Genomic DNA, 20,689 nt, shown 5'->3' with positions numbered 1-20,689 from the left:
GGGGGGGGGCTAGGATATAGTTCCTAGACTTCTTTTCACGTCGCGACGTTTGGGAATATTCTTTTGGCGATTGATGCGCCTGGTGGAGACTTGGTTGTGGTATCTACGCCAGGCAAATTGTAGGATATATTGACCTAACAAATTGAAGCTGTTCGAATACCCGCCCCAATTCACAGCGATGCTCGCGCTTGCAGCTTGACACGTTGACGTCCTACTGAGGTGGAAGGACCCACCTGTTCTCTAAGCACAAAGGTGGGGAAGCTAAACCGATTGGAGATTTGGCTCTCATTTGGAACCCGGCTGTACAGAAGGTCCGAATGTGGGTCATATGGGACAAAGATCATCTGGCTATTGGCCAGGGTGGACATTTGAGCCAAGCACAGCAGCCGTGCGCATGCATTCCAGACACAGGGAAGGTGGTTGTTGCCAGGCCTTGAGCTTGCGCTGATTGCGAAACACTACCAAACCTTTTCTCTCTTCCTCTCTCTGATTTCCCTGAGCACCACTCTACTGCAAAGTTCCTCTTCCCACACATACATCTCGCGTCGGTCATCTTAGGCCTCAAATACGCGGGCAAAAATCACCTGCGTTACAGCCCTTTAGCCAATTCCCGCAGAGCCCGCTCAACTCTGCGTCCGCAAAACTCTGATTACTTGGATTAAATTTGATTGCCAGTCGAGCATACGCCGGACAGACGGACGCCACGCGCACAGGGAGCGCGACCGTGTCTTGTTGCTTGCTGGCTGGAACGGAAACCTCAAAAAGTAGACACTCGTCTGCCGTCTCTGTCAAAGCAGATTAACTGCAGGATCGCTCACAAAAGGCCATGTCGTAACTCTATGATTCTTTTTCTCAATTCTGGAGGAGGGAGTCGACCGTGAAACTGGTCTGGTCTGGCTTGCTGCTGCTGCCTGGGGGTAGATCTCACGCAAACGCAAAGCACCATAATTTTGCAGTGGAAGCCAACGTGCGGCGACTTGGCTCGCCCATTTCTTGACATCGAGCAGGTTGGTCACAAGGCCAGAAGGGTATGCAAACAAACCACTCCCCAAACCCATCCAGCTTCTTCCATCCCAGCATTTTTGACCCTTCCCTTACCTACCCTACCACTACACACACGCACGCACATAATACATCCAGTGGACAAACTACGCCTCCTCTTGTATTATTTGTTCCTCGCCGGCCAACTTCCCAACTGCATGTTTTCCAAATGGTCTCGAATTTTTCGCGAATCAAATGCGAAATTCAACAAAGACACTTGGTCGACTTAGCAAACAAGAGGAAAGTTTGACGGGAGCGGACAGTTGCAGGGCGTCAAATTTCCTCCAGTGGGGAGTATAGAGAGGCCCTTTTTTCATAATTGCTGCAACTCGGCAGATCAAGCGCAAAATCACAAAAAAAAAAAAAAAATGACTTGTACACTGGGACTTGACAGCAGACTGCTGAAGAGAACCAGATGCTACTGGATCAAAACCAATGCACTATAATCTGGAGCTTGAGCATGACCGAAAGCATCTTTCATCGCTGCCAAGTCCACAAGCAGGCAACTATCCACCAAATGCAGCTTTGTTCTGCCCCTGGGCGGGGACCACCCCAAACCAAAACCTTGAGCTCTCTATACAAGCTCCGTCGGCCAACATACTGAACAACATCGTCGTCCACCACATTGGGGCATTTCAGCACAGCTTCGACAATTAGGGAGCGGATTTTTTTTTTTTCCCTCTCTATCTTTTTTTCCCTTTTTTTTTATCCTCTTTTTTTCATTGCGCTGGTATTACTGATTCCTCCCCCTTCATCATTGATTGCATCGAATCGACACTCCCATTTACCCATAACCATCATCCAACGACCCAATCCCATTTATCCAATCGATTTGTTGCGAATGCTGCTTTCGTTGCCTCTTGACGCATAGCATGCTAGCTTCGAGAGGTCTTCCGTCAAACCTCAAGCTGATTGGCGTTTCTGTAACCAGGTCCCACTAGGAACCCGAATTGGGCTTAGCTCGTGCACAACCCTGGGGCCATCCCCGACGCAACAATCGGATCGACACACACCATCTCGGCTTCCACAAACACCTGGACTCTTTGACTGCCTGTCTACTTAGGTACCCATCCCTTGGATCTATCTGCACAATAACACCACAACGGTAATTTCAAGTTCAGGGACATCTGAGATCGATACATGGAATTTCTCCGGTGCATTGTTGTTCTGCAGTCAATACAAAAGTACAAGACAAAACAAGAATTGTGCTTCTAAGAACTACACCCTACCCTGTTTTGGGTGGTGGGGCTTCGCGGTCCAATGTAAGTCGGGTTGAAACTACGGATTGTTGCATGACTACGTAGCAATCAGGTGCTGATTTATGCAATTAGCGGGGCCATAACCTGCTGCCCTGCGCTTTAGTATCACGTCAAGTTGGTTCGGTTCGACCCCAATAGGGTCGTAGTCAATCAGGATGGCTCAGGGCCAAGGTAGCAGCCAGTTTCATCACTTTGCAGGAAGTGGTGATGTCGGCCCCCAAGGCCTCTACAACGCCGCGCAGGCGTATACGGATGGACATTTGCAGGCCTCGTTTCACTACGAGCCGAATGCTCTACACGACGCCATAAACTTTGAGGATGACTCTGGCGTATTCGACAACAGCTCGTTCTTCGGGACTGATCAGACTGCCTTTGGATTCCAATCTCAACAACAACAATCACAACCACAGCAGTCACATCAACCCCAACAACACCCATCACATCAGCCAGTCAATGATGCGCGGAACTCCGGCTATAATACTTTCAGCTCACACACAGGCAGCCACAACGATCCATACATGTCGTCAACTGCTCACACAGGTTATGTTGAGCCTTTTCAGGGTACACAGCTGTATCATGGACAAAACCATCCTGGACAGAATCGGCAGATAAATCAGCATATGCCATCAGGGAGCTTTCAGGTGCCCGGTCAACAGGAGAGCCATTACATCGTACCTGGGGGTCAGGATTTCCGAACACATACGCAGTCTCCTGTGCATCCTCAACAGCAGCAACAGCACCAGATTCAGGCGCCACAACGGCAACAGCAAGCGCAACGGCAACCCGCTGAGCTGCAACAGCCGCATCACCAGTCGCACATACAGGCACAACCTCATCCTCAACTGCAGTCATTACAACAACAACAACAACAGCAACAGCAACAGCAACAGGCAGCTCAGAGGCAGCAATTCCATGCCCAGCAGCAGCAACAACACCCGCAGCAGCAGAGCCATGTGCAGATTCAGCAGAATCACATTCAACAACAGCGGCAACAGCAACAACAGCATCAGCATCAACTTCAACTCCAGCACCAGCACCAGCACCAACACCAACACCAACACCAACATCAGCACCAGCCGCCGTCCAACAGCCTGCAGAACTCGGGTGCAGAGCCTTCGCCCTATAGCTATGCACAGCACAATGTCAACGGTCAGCTTGAGCATGGTCATGGTACCGCAACCCAGCTTGGGCACAATAGCCATGTCCACCCGCACGGTCATGCCCCCGTTAATTCCCCTATTGTGGATAGCTCTCACCGGGCAATCTCTGGCCCGACTATGGGCAACAAGAACAACTTCGTCACGTCGATGTTCGCTGCTTCAAGTGATCTGGGACCGCAGCAGCACACTACGACCCAGCCACGGGCCCCTGCTGCGTCTACCATCCAGCACAACGCAATATATTCACAGTCTTTCGGGACCCCTCAAAATCAGGCACCCAGTCATCAAACGATGCCTTTAGCTTCCGGGTCCGCCATGCCACAGAACGCAGTTCATCGCGCAGTTCCAGCAGAGCCGGTCGATACGCGTCCGAATCGTTTGCAGCAGACGAATGTCCATTCACCAAATCCTCATCCTGTCTCGGCTCAGCCTCCATACTATCCACACCAACAGCAGCTTCCCGCGTACCTGACAGGGGCAGCTCCTTCATCACCACCGGTGCCAGTATCAGCACCTACGGCCGCTCCCGCGCAGACTTCACAGACGTCACAGACGTCACAGGCGCCCCAGCCAAAATCAAGTGCAAGCAAACTCCCTGCTAACCCGGCTATACAAGCGCATCTACCAGATCGTGATCCTGCGGTTGCCAACAAGGACCGTCCAAGGATTGGCTGGACTGGCCTGCCGAGTCTCGTGATTGGAGGTACTCTGAGTGCACAGACCCTTGCTTTGCCAGAGCCTTTGGTGCTCTGCGACTCGGATAAGTCCCTTGGTGTGCAGGTCATGGGACGAGATGACCTGTTGCCTGCGGAGCTCCTAAGCCAATTTGTCAAGGTCAACGAGGGGCAAGCCACCGAGGAGAACATTGAAAGCAGGCTGAATGGCCTGGACATGCTCCTGCGGAAGGACTACAAGTTCGGTGAGCATTGCATGAACACAACTTATGGCAGCAGCAACGCGACTGACAGATTCCTAGGAATATCACCTAATGTTAGGGACGGGCTAAGAAAGCTTGCTCTTGGGGAAGACATTGTGAGTATCTATCAACTCTAACACCCTCTAGGATTGTTGTCTAACCGAAGTTTTAGTCACCTCCCCGGAGTGAAGAGCGACCGTCTGATGCTGGCGAAGCTGCGGCTTGGGACGCAATCGGCATAGTTCACCTCGACAGTGGCAAACGAACGTCCGATGCCATCAAACAGGCCGTCAAGAACTTCGGCGACCTCATCAAGGGTTATTCGGAAAAGATCAAGACGCTTAAGCAACAGCTGGAAGCTGCAGCTGACGATTCCCCCGAAAAGGAAAAAGTGAAAAAGGCATTGGCGCGTGAGCAAAGACTGCTCTACCGAGCCATAGATGCAGCGTATGAAAAGGGTGACATGGCCGTGCTTGAGAATCTTGGTGGGAACCGCCCCCTGACGGGAAACCTGGTCACATCACTTCGGGATTGCTTCAACGCGGGAGATTTTAGTGGACATTTCCCCAAAGCCATTCTACGCCTGCTGTCGCTATTTATATCTCTGCCCGAGGAGCTGCTGATCAGTCGCCTCAAGTTTGACAAGGTCTCCAAGAGATTTTTAGTCAAGGGTGACGACGAAGTCAAGACACTGGTGGGCGAGATTCTTGAAACAATCAAGAAGAACAAAGAGAACGAGGAGAAGGCATCAAAGAAGGCAGCAACTGCGCCGATGGCGCCTCTGTCTGTCCCAAAGATGTCAGCGGAAATGAAGAAGGTCCCTTCATCATCTGGTATCTTGGGTAAATCCTTCAAGACTCTTAGAACCCCGTCAGACTCATCACCTTCCAAACGGCCTAGAGAGGACGATTCTGATGGGCCGGTTACGAAGAAGTTGGCTGGTAACCCGACTTCTGGTGGCTCGGAAACGGGCTCTCTGAAGGCTGGTCCCAAAATGGCCTCAACGACTCCCACGATTGCTGGAGCTGGAAAGTTGCTTCCTGGAAAGTCCCGCCCGCTTGCCAAGCCAGTAGCGCGACCTGATTTATCCAAGTCAGAGTCGACTCGGCCGGACTCAGGCATCTCTGTGCAAGACGAGGGGCTCAAACAAGATATCGCCAAGTTGAAGAAGGCGGTCGCGCCGAAAGCCCAAACATCATCTTCTAGCGTATCCCGGCTTGGGTCTTTGCTCAGTGAGATTGCCCAGCCAAAGAAGGCGCCTGTACCGGCTGCCAAGATGGACCTCGATGAAGAGCAAAGTGAGACGGCCGAAGAGAAAGAGAAACGACTCCGCAAAGAAAAGCGCCGCAAGCTTCGAGTCACATGGAAGGAGGGTGAGGCGTTGACAGAAGTTCGCCTTTTCCACAAACATGCTGAGGAGGACGAGGGCAGAGGGAGCAACATGGTTCGACACGCCATGGATGATAGATCTGAAGGCATGATGTTGAAGCAAGGTCTCAAGAAGGGCCTCGATGTGGACGACGAAGACGAGGGTCCGGACCGCCCATGGAGTGATCCTACCGCCATCAACTTTAGCTCCTTCCCAGAGGCCAAGCGCATGGCCAATTTTGTTAGTCGCGCAGGTGTAAAACCCGCTAGCGACATGGAAAGGAAGGTTATGGAAGACCGCATGAAGGAGGTCACTCATGCTTTCTACCTTGATGCGGCCGATATTCCGCCAACACCAGCCTCCCCAAAGCCCGCCGACGCGGTGCAATCCCCACCAGCCGCAGAAAACGCGATTCCGTTACCGTCCGGCACTGCCAAGCTCGAAGAGATACACACAAGGTGGCGGGAAGCAGAGCACTTTGGAATCAAGCAGGCGACCAACAACGCAATCGTGCGCCTGCACCAGCGGCACGCGGCCAGTATCGCGCCCCCTCCAGAGGTCCATCACGTACCTTTGCCTCCGTCCTCCTCAAGCCAAACTTCCACCATATCTTCGCTGCCTGACAGTGAGCAGTCTCTTCGTCTGCTGTCGTCAGATTCTGTTCTGAAATGGGTCAACGCAGATCCATCTGATCCCGAGTATCCCAGGACCAAGCGACGATTCAACCATCACGATCTTGCTGTTCAGCAAGCTGTCGACGCTGTCGAGGAGTTGGTGCACAAACTCAAGGGCAAGCCCTTTCCGGCTGTTGAGCCTCCCAGTTATATAAGCGATCCTGATCGGATCAAAGAGTGGTGGCAAGGCTACAATCGCGACAAGGAACGTGCTGCTCAGGCAGCAGAGCAGGAGAGACTGAGGAAAGAAGCCGAGGTCGCGGCGGCGGTCCAGCAGCAGCAGTCTAGTAGCACTACACCCAGCGCAGACGAGCACGCTGCTGCTTGGGCCAGGTACTATGCGCAGATTGGCCAAGACCCGGCCCAGATCCAGGCTGCGATGCAACAACAACAACAACAAACCTATGCACAGCAATACGCTCAATATTACCAGCAGCAGCAGCAGCAACAACAACAACAACAACAACAACAACAACAACAACAACAACAACAACAACAACAACAACAGCAGCAGCAGCAGCAGCAGCAGCAGCAGCAGCAACCACAGGTTTCTGTGGCGCCTCCAGCTGCCGTCCCAGCTGCTTCGGATGCTAATGCTCAGCTGCAGGCTGTTCTCTCGGCACTGGGTGGTGCTGCACCAGCTGGGGCAGCTCCGGCGCCGCAGTTGAATACTGCGCAGATACAAGCACTACTAGGAGGGTCAGCGGTGGCTGGTCCTGCGCAACAAGCTTACATGCAACAATGGACGCAATGGGCTGCCTCCCAGGGCCAGCAGCAACAACAGGTGGACGAGGGCGACCGGAGGGCGTCCAGGGTTAATAGTATTGATGATCGACAAGGCGGGTATGATGGCGGCAGGAGGGACCGAGAGCATCAAGCAAACACCAAGGACCGGTTCAATCGCAGAGAGAAACGGCCAGGCATTAATCGCGACCTGATCGGGACGAAGCCTTGCATGTTCTGGTCAAGTGGGAAGTGCGCAAAGGGTGACAAGTGTACTTTCAGGCATGACTGAAGCGAGTTCGTGGAGCTGAGCACAGATGGATCGTCTTGCCAACGACGCATGTGCAAGTCGCGAAAGAGGGAAGTCGCGATAACTTATTTCTTTTGTCATCTTCAACATTCTCAAGCATTGTGTTATCAGCATTTTGGCGGTCGTTGTACTGGTGTAATATAACATTTCGGAAAGCACTGCATTGGGGCATACTGGTAGCATTCCATTCGGATCAGGGGCGGCATCACCTCAGGCATCGAGCCTGTTCATTCGGTTGTAGCTTTAGATAGATAATGCTTGAAAGAGAAGAGGTCATTTGGGTTGAAGACATGAGCGAAGCTAGGAAGTAGGCAGATAAAAACAACCACACACTTCTTCACGCGGCTTCACTTCATGGGCTTATATATATAAAACGCGGTCAACTTATACACATACATGCCAGTTCTTTTGGCAAGCCTTCTACGAAAAAAAAAAAAAAAAAAAAAAAAAAAAAAAAAAAAAAAAAAAAAAAAAAAAAAAAAAAAAAAAAGGGCCAAGCCAGCTACCAGCCATCGTTAACCATTGGTACTCAGCGAATATACTCGAAGATTAGACAACGACATTTTCTGGAGCCTGCTGGTCAAGTGACCATGGAATGACGGCAGATGGTCAAAATATATGGTCACATAAAGCCCCAACCAAAGTAACTACAACCGACAGGCTCTCGGGTGGTAAAAGTCACTTATCCTTGCAGGATAGCACAGGTCCCCTTCTTCATACCGTCAAGCCAGTGTCAGGATGCCTTCATTTGTCCGGTTCATCACTAGCACGTACTACCACTGGCATAGGGCTGTCTTTGACCAAGATTCGAGGATACGCCCCGTCTCGGTCCTGTTTGCAGCGCAAATAAACTGCGTTATCAAAATCTAGGGGTATCATAAAGTTCTAGGCGAGGTGTAAAAGCAAAGCGACTGAATGAATCAAACAAACACTAGACGCCCCCCCGCTATGTGATGCAACATGACAGCATACAAGCCCTTCCGACTCAGCGAAGCTCAGGTTCGCGCAAGAAATCGGGTACCGTCATGCCTTCCAAGTCAGCCACAGAGGAAGATTGTGCTGGTTTGGCTCTCTTGGTTTGTGGCGTTCGTGGGTTGTTGTCGTCGACCGCAGCATCATCAACAAGTCCGCCTACAAGACCTCGCTGTGATGCTGACGACCCCGTTGCAGTTGGGCGGGGTGATCTTTCAGCGCTAACGGCATCGTCCCCTCCACCTCCACTTGTTCGTGGCGCATTGTCGTCCAGAGCGTATATCTTGATTCCTCGGATGTGCGTATCCTTGCCGTTTTGGTGATTCTCCTTGACGTGCATCTGCACAATGTAGCAACATAGCGAGTTGCCATCATAGCCGCCGCCGCAGCCCTCAATCTTAATCTCTTGCCAACCGCGAGGGTCGACCAGCCCCTGCTCCCCAAACTGCATCAGATCATGGTGGCCTGTGCCGGCATACCACAAGATGTGGATCGGCGTGTAGGATTCATCTTGTAGGTAGTCTACGTAGAAGCGAATGGCGCGAATCTCCACGCGTCGTAGGAAATGCATCGTCAAGAGATGTGGTTGCTGTCCGTCAGATCTGGACAGGCGAGGAGATGGTTAGTGTTTTCCAACCTTAAATAATTCTGATGAATGATCATCTCGGTTCTTGTTCCGCCGGGAAACGAAGAGAGTAACCAACTTACTGCCAGTACTTATCTAGGTCATCACTCAGGAGCTCTGCAACGCCGCTTCCCGGCTTGTGGCTGCTCACACTAAAGTGGGCGAGGTTGTTGATCTCTTTGAGGCCTACCGCGGCAGGGTCGAAGACGGGAGTACTATCCTCCATTTCTTCGTAATCATATTCGTCAGGATTGGGCTCTTCATCGTGTATATCAACGTCGATGTCTCCTCCGACCATGACGTGGTTTTCGCCTGGGAGATCTCCGTTGTTCCAGTTAGGCCCGTCCTCATCTGACAGGTCATCTCCCGCCTCTGCTGGATCGTCGTCATACTCGTCCGTGGTGTCAAAGTCATCTGCCTGTTCCGCTGAGTACGATCGATGTGTGAATAAGTGAGCTCAAAACTGATGATGATAACTCGATTGAAGAGCAGAAAGTTCTGGTCTGACTCTAGACGGCCTGCGCTTTGTTGAAGCAACATACCTTGAATTCTTCGACTGGCCAGGTCTCTTCTATGCAGCTCTGCGACCCGACGCGTCTCGTCCAAGGTTAAAGGCCCATCGGGAATTTGATTTTGCTGTGCATCGTGTCCAGCAGGCCGACCAGGACCTCCTGCTGTTGGAGTAGCCATTGTCGGCTCGGCCAATAAAGAGAACTGGTGAAAGGACGAGAATATCAAATCTGGAACATGGCACCCTCTTATTTTTAGATATAACCCAACAGGTCAGATGGGTTGGTACCCTTTGCACCTAAGCTTACATGCTAAGTAAGGTACGGTACCTTCTACCTAGCTTCCAGAGGATGGAGCTCTGGGGGAATGACGTTGTAAGGCTGGAATAGCATGCATGCCCCTCCAGCTTTCCGGTGCGTGGGTGGTAGGTAACGCTTGAGCTTACAGGGATCCGGTGTGGAACCAGCGGGGGCTAGTCTTTGGCGGTACACGTGATTTCGTGTGCCGTTTGGGAGACGACAAATCGCGTCGCGAATTAAGAAGACATTCCTTCCCTGAGACTGCCATTGACTTCCTGTCAACCAGGCACGGATTTCAACAAAATCCAGCTTTTTGGGATGTGATTGGTACACAGTAATTTGATTTGTGCCACAACATGGCGCCTACAACCAACAACGGTGAGCCGTAAACGTTGCCCTTTGGCATATGTATCATGTTATAAAAGAGGGCAGTCATTGTCTCTGACACGTTTTAGGTCCTGACTCTATCCGCATACTTGTTGCCACTGACAACCATGTTGGTTACAACGAGCGTGATCCGGTTCGGCGGGATGATAGCTGGAGGACTTTCGATGAAGTGATGCAGATCGCCAGAGAGAAGGATGTAAGACTTGAGATATGAGTTCACAGGCTCATAGGCAGGTGCTAACCCCCCCTCCTCTTTTCCTGACCCAGGTCGACATGGTTCTTCTCGGGGGTGATCTCTTTCACGATAACAAACCCTCCAGGAAAGCCATGTACCAGGTAATTCGCAGTCTTCGGCAAAATTGTTTGGGGATGAAGCCGTGTGAGCTCGAGTTCCTGTGCGATGCCGCAGAGGTTTTCGAGGGTGCGTTTGGCCATGTCAACTACGAGGATCCAGACATCAATATATCAATTCCTGTCTTCTCTATCCATGGAAACCACGACGATCCCAGCGGGGATGGTCATTTCTGCTCACTCGACCTCCTCCAGGCTGCGGGGCTGGTCAACTACTTTGGCCGTGTGCCCGAGGCGGACAACATTGAGGTCAAGCCGGTTTTGTTGCAGAAAGGCCGCACGAAGCTGGCGCTTTTTGGCATCAGCAACGTACGAGACGAGCGCATGCACCGGACCTTTCGCGACAATCACGTCAAGTTCTTTCGGCCAAATCAGGCCAAGGAGGATTGGTTCAATCTTCTCACAGTCCACCAGAATCATCATGCTCACACAGCCACAAGCTATCTTCCTGAGAACTTCTTGCCCGAGTGGATGGACCTTGTCGTCTGGGGACACGAACATGAGTGTCTGATCGACCCGGTCGAGAACCCAGAGACTCGGTTTCACGTCATGCAGCCGGGATCATCAGTAGCAACTTCGCTGGTCCCGGGGGAAGCCAAGACAAAGCAAGTTGCCGTTCTCACGGTCACTGGCAAGCAGTTTGAGGTCGAGAAGGTACCGCTCAAGACTGTCCGACCATTTGTCACCAAGGAGATTGTGCTATCCCAAGAGCCCAAGCTTAAGAAGCTTGCCAAGGACAAGGATAATAGAGCAAAAGTTACAGAACAACTCATATCAATCGTCCATGATATGATCAAAGAAGCTAAGGAGCAGTGGTTAAAATTGCAAGCGCTAGACGGCAACTCGACCCCAGGCCCAGCGGAAATGCCTCTACCACTCATCCGACTCAAGGTCGAGCATAGCGCACCAGACGGCGGCGAATTCAAGCTTGAAAATCCCCAAAGATTCTCCAATCGCTTCGCTGGCAAAGTGGCAAATACAAACGATGTAATTTACTTTTATCGTAAGAAATCGGGTGTCGGAGCAAGCTCCAGTAAGTCGACTGCACTGTTACGTGGCCCTTGAACACACACTAACAGAACAAAAAAAAAAAAAAAAAATAGAAGACAAAAAGCCACTGGCGATCCCTAATGTTATGGCAGAGGATGGCAATATAGACATCTTGAAGGTAGAGGAACTGGTGTCCGACTACCTTGCTGCGCAGTCGGTCAAAATCTTACCACAGAAGCAGATGGGTGATGCTGTCAACCAGTTCGTCAGCAAGGATGACAAGCGAGCGATGGAGGACGTTGTCATTGACTCCTTGACTACCCAGGTCAAGGGTATGATGGCACTTGAGACAGATGAAAACGATGTCGAAAAGGAGATGGCTGCACTTTTCAAGAAGCAGGCGTCAAAGTTTGAAGCGGGACACAAATCAAAGAAAAGGCGCATCAATGTACCGCAACCAGATGACTATGACTCGGACATTGAAGGCCCATGGGCTACCAATCCCCGTTCAGTCATCGAGCTTGACCAAGATGAGGATGACGAACGAGATACAGGGCCTGCATCCAGGTCCAGTCGTGGGCGTGGCAAGGGAGCTTCGGCTCAACGAGAGAGTGATGGGGACACGTTCATGGACGATTTCGAAGACGAGCCTGAGCCGCCACCGAGAAGGACAGCTCCAACACGAGCAGCCCCCAAGACAGCTGCGCCAGCCAAGAAAGCGTCGGCAAGGGGCGGCCGGAAAAGGGGGCCTTTTGAGGACAGCGATGACGACGAAGATGCAATGGCGGTTGATGAAGAAGAAGATTTCGAGGAGGCTCCTCCACCCAAACCCAAGGCAAAGCCGGCTGCCCCTAAACGGGCAGCAGCAACACGTAGCACGGCAGCGCGTGGAAAGCAAACAACTCTCAACTTTTCACAGTCTCAGCGTACAAGCCAAAAAGGGAAAGGATCAACGCAGAAGCCGTTGGAGATCAGTGACGACGAGATTTCAGATGATGACGGATTCGAGCCAATGCCGGCGAGTAGGACTAGGAAACGTTGAGCTTGGGTAATTTCATAATCCATAGCAGTAGCTGTTTGTGAAATGTCAATACGAAATGAATGTTGCAATTAAGATTTTTTTTTCTTCCACCATGATCCCATTAAATAAGCTATAAGGGAGGAAGTATATGTGAGACAAACGATATTTTTTAAAGCTGATAAGCGTGATGATGAAGGTGTTAACTGCATTTGAAGTTGGGGGAGATTTTGATGACTCGCTTTCACTTTATACGGTGTCAAAGTAAGGTCAGTAGGTGCCCGACAGGGGTTGGGTTATGTAATGCGGACCCCTGGCTGCTAGAAAAAGTAGCTGGCCAGAATGGATCCACGGTGCGGAGCTGTCGCGAGCGATTATCGCAACAAAATTTACCCAGCACCGTTCTTTGCACGGGACAGACAAACGACGCCTTGCGGTTGTGGACGCAAACGCGACGACCGACATACGAAGAATCACGAACCGCCGAACCACGTGCAACTTGAGCTTCTACAAAGGATTTCAGCTCAACACGAAGTCGACAACCGAATCGAGCCTGCTAGCTCCGCCAAACCAAGAAAAAAAAAGTTATTGTTTGACCACTGTCTAGGAAGAAGTGCAAAAAAAAAAAGAAAAAAAAAAAAGAGGAGGAACGAGCAAGGAGCGCAAAAAGCCGCCCATAATGTCGGAACAATTTGTGCTGGCTGCCAGGCGTGGCTTCCGCCAGATTCCTGGCGTTGTCGTCTCTGCCGGTCTGATGGACCGGACCGTCAAGGTCCGCGTCGGAGGGAGGATATACAACAACGTGATCAAGAAGGTATGCTATCTTGTCCAAGACCACGGGCAAAGTCCAAGGATATGGGAATGGGAGGCTCCAGGGAGGGATGAAAAGAGGACCAGTCTCGAGACTTTTTTTTGCAGCAAACCATACATCTACAAATTCCTCCGCTTCTTTTTGCTGACTTTGCCGGCTCTGCCTCCATGACCAAAAAAACAGTACTTCAACAGACCAAAGACGCACCTGGTCCACGACCCCAACAACTCGTGCCTGACGGGCGACGTCGTTGAGATATCGCCCGGCTGGCCGACGTCGCGACACAAGCGCCACGTCATCGTCTCCATCCTCGCCGCCGCCACGACGCCCGCCGAGTCCCGTCCGCCCGTCCCGACGCTCGAGGAGAGGATAGCCGAGGCCCAGGCCAAGCGCGCCGCCAAGGTCGAGAGGAGGGCCGCCATCCAGGCCGAGACCCAGGCCAAGTTCGCCGCCGCCAAGGAGGAGAAGAGGTTACGGAAGCTCAAGAAGGAGGGCAAGCTACCGCCCGCGAAGGAGCAGGTCGCAAAGGACGCTGCCGAGACTGAGTCGTCATAGGTTATGGGGACTGGGAAGAAAGAAAGACAAAAAAAAAAAAAGAGAAGAAATCACCAGGTGGCCCTCCTCTGGCGTGTGACCCTCGATGTTCTTGGCGGTTCGCGCGGCGTTGGTGTGATTGTTGAACGGGCAGGGCACGAGGGCGCGGCCTGCCAGTGTATCAATGAAGCTGTCGGACCTCATCGGGACGGTCAGAGCCCGTGTTGGAGAATTAAGAGCTCATCGTCAGGAACCAATGGCCTGGCTCATGAGATAAACTGTATCATACCTTTGTGTAAATATAAATCTAAACAACCCATGCGTAACATTCTTTGCGTCTCGATTTATGACATCGACGACAAATTACGAGATGACGAAACCCATCCATAATTTGGGGGGCATGAGTTGAATGCATGAAAAAAAAAAAAAAAAAAAAAAAAAAAAAAAAAAGTCGATTTATTCGATATCATGTTTACGCCCCCAGTGATGCGTTCATACTCTAACAGTCGCGACCTGACATGATGAAACCTAAGAGAAAAGAAAAATCATAAATAAACAAGTGAGGCCAAGTGCAGCTTCTTTTTGACAGCCCATGTTGTTCAAACCAACATGTGTCAAATATCCAACGGTCTATCAAATGGTCTCCCCAAACTGCCTCGCCCACTCCTCAAATTGCTTCAGGCTACTCTGATTCACGCTTGGTCGAACAGTACGTAAGCATGCCACAAAGTCCGACATGTCTATAGGCCTGATCTCTTCCGAGGTCATCCGCAGAACCGCCTCGCCGTGAGATCTCAAAGGCCCATAAGAGGCCTGACGGGCCAGATGAGTGATATCGGACCCGGAATAACCTAAATTGCGCCGGGGTCAGCAAAGGGAGCGTCCAACTTTAGGGGAAGAGTGCAGACTAACCTTCTGTCAGCCGCACGAGCTCCTCGACGTCGGACTCTGTCAAGCAATGTTTCAACTCGGACTCGAGTAGCTTCTGCAGCTGTACGCTTCTGGTCTCCGACTCAGGGAGCGGAATGTATTGGCGGCGGGCGAACCGTCGTGTTGCGGCATCGTCTAGGTCCCAGGGGCGATTGGTTGCCGCCAGAACCAGGACCCTGTTGTCACCACTTCCTCCGCCGTTGAGCTGCTTCACACTTGTGTTCGCCTTCTCCAAGCTACTCCACTGAATCAAAAACTCAGTCTTGAGCCTCCGACTAGCCTCATGTTCTCCGGAGCTTGAGCGCTTTGACAATACTGAATCAACCTCATCGATGAATATGATGCTCGGGGCCAGCATCTTTGCCACAGTAAAGAGGGCGCGAACATGCTTCTCGGATTCACCTAGATATTTGCTGTTTAATGTACTGGCCGTAACGGCGATGTACGTGCTTTCGGATTCGGTGGCCACGGCGCGCGCGAGCATTGTCTTGCCGGTTCCCGGAGGCCCAAAGAGTAGAATACCTCGAGGGGGTTCGCGAAGACCTCTGAACAAGTCTGGTCGCAGGAATGGATAGACCACAGCTTCCTTGAGCGCATTCTTGGCTTCATCGAGTCCTGCGATTTCTTTCCAATGCACTACGTCTTTGGTTGGATCGATCTCGTCCAGGATCTGCGCAGCCGTGGGCCCTTCGACTCCTGGAGGTATGTTTCGGAGAACCCATGCCCGTTTAGCTTCCCAAGTCATAGAACTAGGATCTTCGCATGTGTCTCCTGCGTCTTCTCCTTCTGTAGATGATGGAATATTCCCATCGTGGGTTTTAGCGCTTGCGCCGTTGCTGGCGAGCGTTATTGGTTCTTCCTTCACACGTCGTTCGCGCCTAGAGCTCCCCGAATATGACCTATCAGCTCTGCCGGGAGGTGCAGTGGTCAATGATGGTCTCGAAACATCGGCGGACCTTCGAGTCCTTGAGGTTGCCGCAGCTTCACCACTTCTCCTTGCAGCCTGTCTTGCGAGAGCTGGAATCGCGGCTGCCGTGTTCGAGTCATTTACCCCGTTCGCAGTACCAGATGCCCTCGCAGACTCTGACATGCTCCTCATTGCCGCTGCAGCAGAATCGGCAGCTTCCGAAGAGTGTGACCTTTCCTCAGCCCTCGACTTCTCCTTTGGTACAAGTCGCCGTGTATGTCGGTCAAAGCGCATTGTGTACTGGTCTGATGATGAGGACAAAGATGCCAGGTAGGCTTGTGTGCGCGCTCCCGCCGCTGCCACCCTAGGTGAGCCTTCACTGCTGGGCGATCTTTCGCGGTAGACGCGCGAGTCTTTTGAGGTCCACGCAGCTGCGGCAGCCATATCGGCCCCTGGCGCAGTAGGACCAGCATTCCGCGGCCTGAACCCGGGCTTCCCTGTTCGTAGCGTGGTCCTGAACTTGTGTCTGCCGGGGCTTCCAGAACGGTCCGATTTTCTGTCGGCAGCTGACGGCGGAGCAGGCTTGCCAGCCGACGAGGAAGAAAGGGCTGGTGTGTCGGTATGTGGCGGTATGGGCTCCGTATCGGAGCTTGATCTGCTGTCGACGACTGCAGCAGTCGAGTGGTTTGGGGAAGATGTCCCCCGTGAAGGTAGTGGCGGCCGCGGGGCTGACTGGTAAGACGCGCCGTAAGCAAGGCCATCGTCCTGTTCAACCCAGTTGCTGCGATTGGAACTCGCGGCTGGCTGGTTGATGTTGAGGCTCTGCAGAGAAAGGCGCAGACCTTCGTGGAGATCGAGATGCTCCTGTGCAGTTAGCTCGAGTTCCCGGAGGCCCTTCATGGCATTTCTGTCTGTTTCATGCTTGAATGCGTGCTCCTGTGGCAGGAGACTCCGCAGATATTTGATGCGACCGACCACGGCCCGCCAGCGCTGATCGGCTGGCGCTATAGCATCCTGTTCTTCCAGCGCCACAGCTGACTGGGCCTCGCTAAAGCACTCGTCATACGTGGTCCTGAGGAGGTCGCTGAAGGGGCTGTCTACATCCATGCTCGGCGTCGTTGGACGCGCATCGCTGGATATGCGACCGTGTCAAGAAGGGATACGATCGAGTGCGAGTTCGATTCCGAACGGCGGGGTAGGAAATGGAATGGATTTTCTTTGTGCACCTGGCTAGCTTTGAGCATGAGGTTGGGTTAGTTAGAAAGCCAAAGGCACCCAACGTGTGCGGATCTTGTCGCTATGTCTACGCCGGCATTTCACTAGGCTGCAAACCGGAATATGCGTCTTGCGGATGCGAACTTTGGGTACCTTGTTTTATTTTTCGAGGTCGGTTCCGCCCGCCACTTTGGTTGGAGTGACCGCAGCCCAGGCTTGCACCACGCCATTCAATCCGCGGCAATAACGACGGGATAAGTGACGTAAGTACCAGTGCTAAGCAGCATTAGCGGGGCACACTACTGTAATGTAGGCTGTGGGTGCGTGCATTTGCGGGTTAGGGTCAGAGTCCCATGTCATTGTCCAGGTGCTTGTGATCAGTATAATTCAAAAATGATGAGACAAAAGTCGCTGTCGACATGCCATTTGGTTGATTGTCACGAAGAAACATTATGACAAAAGTACCCGTATCTCCCCCGTGGTACGCGGGAAAAGTGTCCGCAATAGTTGGGGCCCATCGTAACCATCCTCGCTGCTCTGCCCTGCTTGTTGGGCTTCTCCTGCCGATTCATCAGCATACATAAGTATGTATTCCACGTGTTCGAAATCCAGACAGAATTTGTCAGCAGCCTCCTCAGTAATGTTTCGAGCCATGGCAGAGTCTTGAAGATACTTGATGTTCTCAAGAGCATCCAGTAGTGCCGACGGTAGAAAATCATCAAGCCTCTGGCTAGCTTGCGCTAGAGCCACCGGAGCCAACGGTGCCAACGTTCTGACCTTTTCAACATCCTCGGGTTTGTCCGTTAGAGGCTTTACTGCGTCGAAGACCTCAGCCAATCCAGATGCTTCCCTGAAAAAGGTGTATTGGCTTTCGGACAGCTTGGAGCTCTCCCGGCCAATCTCTTCCCCCAGATCTTCAACTCGGCCCTTGGTGAAGTCATACGGCATCAACACTCTCTTGATAGCCATGAGACAGTTTATCAGAAACACCGAGTCTTTGGGAGGGTCCAAGGCTTTGCCTATGTTCCTGCAACCGGCAATGAAAGGATCGAGGGCCTCGGCAAGGACGGGCTGGAAGTCTGCTTCACGATCTCCTGAAGCGGTCAATGATGTCTCGTATGTCTTCATTATCGCATCAAGCTGCTGTAGCGAGAGCACTAAGAAATCTGGTGGCTCAAGGTTTGGCGGGATATGCTGGAAATCGCCTTGCAAGTTGGCGATGTAGTCTCGCATCAACGACCTGAATTGCCGCAAGGCTTCAGCCTCCAAGTTTCGGATGCACTCAACAAGAATCGACTCCTCAGTCAGGAGCTTGGCAAACATGACGCCGTAGAAGCCTAGCAGATTGGCTAGCTTGTACGCAAGTATTGTCTCCTCGTTCGTCTGGATGACCTGCTCGATTCTTTGACGCAGAAAGCGAGCAGCACCGGAGACGTTGCGATCCACCAGCTCATTCAGAGCCTTGATGGGGTCAAACTCTGGTGCTTCTTCGCCATCTTCTGCAACGAGGCGCCATACCTCAGTGTCCCGGCCTGACTGAATCCCCTTGGCAATAGCGTCGCCGTCGGAAACAAATAGAACTTCAAGTGCCTCCCTCTCGCTGACAGTGGCTGAATGAGACCATGCGAGCATATCGCCCACATATCGTAACGGATCATGGGCAGCCATCTCGATTGGTTTGACCGAGTGATCGACTGTGCCACCAGACGTCGTGCCTGTGAGAGCAGTGAAAAACGCATCCGATAAAACGGTCTCGCGTGCTTCGGCAAAGAAATCAAGGCAATTCTGGAATAGCGACGGGCGTTCGGCCAGTGTCCGTAGCGCCCGGCGAATAGCAGAGCCTAGCTGGGGACTTTCCAGATTTAGGGTCTTGAATTCGCGTTGGATCCATCTGTACAGCTTCTGAAATGCAAGATCCAGGTTCCTCGAGGTTTGCTCCATTATCTGAAGACCTAAAGTCTGGTTCTCGAAACCAAGCAAGATCTCACAGTCCTTGCGAATCCGTCGGGCCTTGGCGAGTACATTGAAGAAACGGTCATCCACAGGCTCCGACGTGAGGGTCAAGATGGCAACCTCATCCTCGGGAAGCAAGAAGTGTCCAGAAAAAGATTTGAGAAGCCGCTGTTTTGTCTCAACTTGCCGTTTTTGAGCTATCAAGGTTGAAGCCTCTTGTAGCACAGGAGATGTGCACTCGTGAGCTGTGGTAACTTGACTTTTCATCTCGGCATAACTCTTGTTGAGCTTTTCCAGCGTGTTGCCTATGCGGCGAAGTTGCTATGCCAGGCAAGTCAGTTAAAATGTTCTCGCCACAACAGCTTCTGCTCAACGGGGGGCAAAACCGTGATCCGCAATAGTATTATGTGAGATTTCGAGACCTACCTCGGCAACCCTACCAAACTCATCAATTATTTCGCCATTACTCTCAATAACCTCCCTCTGTAGATCCAAGCGGAGGTTTCGGCGAGCCTCGGCGGTGTTTTGAATGCCACGGCCATCTAAGAGGGAGAGTGCATCTCGGAACTCCGAGTCAGCATATGAAGTCGAAAGCACCGAGGTGACCTTTGAAGAGAGCGTGTTCAGGCCTTTGAGTGAGCCGGTGGTCTGCGTGGATACTGATGATAGGGCCCCGGCCGTATCTGCTTCTTTCCAGGCGGCGCTAGCCATTGCAGCCTATATGGTGGGTACCAATATGCCCTGGCAGCTTATATCAACCAGATTCGTGACGTTGGCGTCTTAATGGCTAATGGTGCTATCAAATCAGGGTCATATCAATCCTGGTTGAGTAGCACGCTGAACCCTCAGTGCACCGCTGTGAAGAATGAAGCAAACAGCTACTTGGTACAGTTCCACTGACAGCTGTCAGCTGAGATGATCCATAATCCGGGGAAATGAAGAGAAAAACCCGTTGACGCTAATCTTTTTTCTTTGGATAGCTTGATTTCGTCCTGATCTTTGATGTTTGCTTGAACTGAACTAAATACCTAGGGATGGAGGACAATTAGTCCTTGTTCGATTGAGCACAAATCGTTGTCTTGTCAGGGTCAGGGTTACATCAATTGTGGAGATACTCTACTCCTCACAGGGCTCCAGTACAAAGTATCCCAAGACAGCGGGCGGTGAACTTGTCCCCTGGGGACGTGCTCCACCCATCACCTGCCCACTCCAGCTGACTGCAAGGGAGTCCGCCGGCACGCACGTCATGCGCTTGTCCACCATTACACTTACTGCCCGCCCATGATGATTGTCCGAGTCTGGCGCGTCCAACTCATCCCATCCCGACGCGAAGGACATATGATGCTGGCTCAGAACACATGATTCCCTAGCATTTGATCTTTCATCTCATTTTCTTTTTTCGCTTTCTCTAATCGCATAACCGTACCTTAAGCTCTCGTCTTCATCTTCAAAAGCATGTAGGTAGTGCACTCTGCAGCCCCGGCTGTCAACTACACACCTTTGGCTACCGTTTTTGCCTGTGCGTGCAGTCACCACCAGGTTACCTGAGGTAGACAAGGGCAACGTCAAGAAGCCTACTTACCCAAGGTACACACCTTGATCGATTCTTCATTTCTTTCGCCATATACACCACATTTGAGCCATACACGCCTGCGTACCGTGCGTAGTTCGTTCTCCGGCTGACCTACCGGGCATCTCCCAAGGCAAACAATTCTACCATCTGCGCTTTCGATCG

General features: G+C 51.9%; 5 protein-coding genes across 5 annotated transcripts; 3 read left to right on the top strand and 2 right to left on the bottom strand.

Annotated features, from left to right (window-relative positions):
• Positions 1–2,455: 2,455 nt before the first annotated feature.
• On the top strand, positions 2,456–7,434 carry PpBr36_03102 (uncharacterized protein; the record flags this gene model as incomplete). The annotated part of the gene is made up of 2 exons (XM_029890278.1): positions 2,456–4,492; positions 4,549–7,434. 2 exons carry the CDS (start codon positions 2,456–2,458, stop codon positions 7,432–7,434), a joined length of 4,923 nt encoding a protein of 1,640 aa, XP_029753473.1.
• Positions 7,435–8,437: 1,003 nt separating this feature from the next.
• PpBr36_03101 (uncharacterized protein) lies at positions 8,438–9,739 on the bottom strand (the record flags this gene model as incomplete). Its single annotated transcript, XM_029890277.1, has 3 exons — positions 8,438–9,026; positions 9,133–9,475; positions 9,592–9,739. 3 exons carry the CDS (start codon positions 9,737–9,739, stop codon positions 8,438–8,440), a joined length of 1,080 nt encoding a protein of 359 aa, XP_029753476.1.
• Positions 9,740–10,214: 475 nt separating this feature from the next.
• On the top strand, positions 10,215–12,628 carry PpBr36_03100 (uncharacterized protein; the record flags this gene model as incomplete). The annotated part of the gene is made up of 4 exons (XM_029890276.1): positions 10,215–10,236; positions 10,314–10,441; positions 10,513–11,629; positions 11,700–12,628. The coding sequence occupies 4 exons, from the start codon at positions 10,215–10,217 to the stop codon at positions 12,626–12,628; spliced, it is 2,196 nt and encodes a 731-aa protein (XP_029753475.1).
• A 655-nt stretch (positions 12,629–13,283) lies between these two features.
• PpBr36_03099 (uncharacterized protein) lies at positions 13,284–13,970 on the top strand (the record flags this gene model as incomplete). The annotated part of the gene is made up of 2 exons (XM_029890275.1): positions 13,284–13,418; positions 13,599–13,970. The coding sequence occupies 2 exons, from the start codon at positions 13,284–13,286 to the stop codon at positions 13,968–13,970; spliced, it is 507 nt and encodes a 168-aa protein (XP_029753248.1).
• Positions 13,971–14,582: 612 nt separating this feature from the next.
• PpBr36_03098 (uncharacterized protein) lies at positions 14,583–20,292 on the bottom strand (the record flags this gene model as incomplete). The annotated part of the gene is made up of 5 exons (XM_029890274.1): positions 14,583–14,800; positions 14,862–16,918; positions 17,582–19,275; positions 19,381–19,637; positions 20,163–20,292. The coding sequence occupies 5 exons, from the start codon at positions 20,290–20,292 to the stop codon at positions 14,583–14,585; spliced, it is 4,356 nt and encodes a 1,451-aa protein (XP_029753247.1).
• Positions 20,293–20,689: the final 397 nt, after the last annotated feature.

Source organism: Pyricularia pennisetigena, chromosome 3 (assembly GCF_004337985.1).
Source record: "Pyricularia pennisetigena strain Br36 chromosome 3, whole genome shotgun sequence".
Taxonomy (NCBI): Eukaryota; Fungi; Ascomycota; class Sordariomycetes; order Magnaporthales; family Pyriculariaceae; genus Pyricularia; species Pyricularia pennisetigena.
This window is presented reverse-complemented; position numbering and strand designations above follow the sequence as displayed.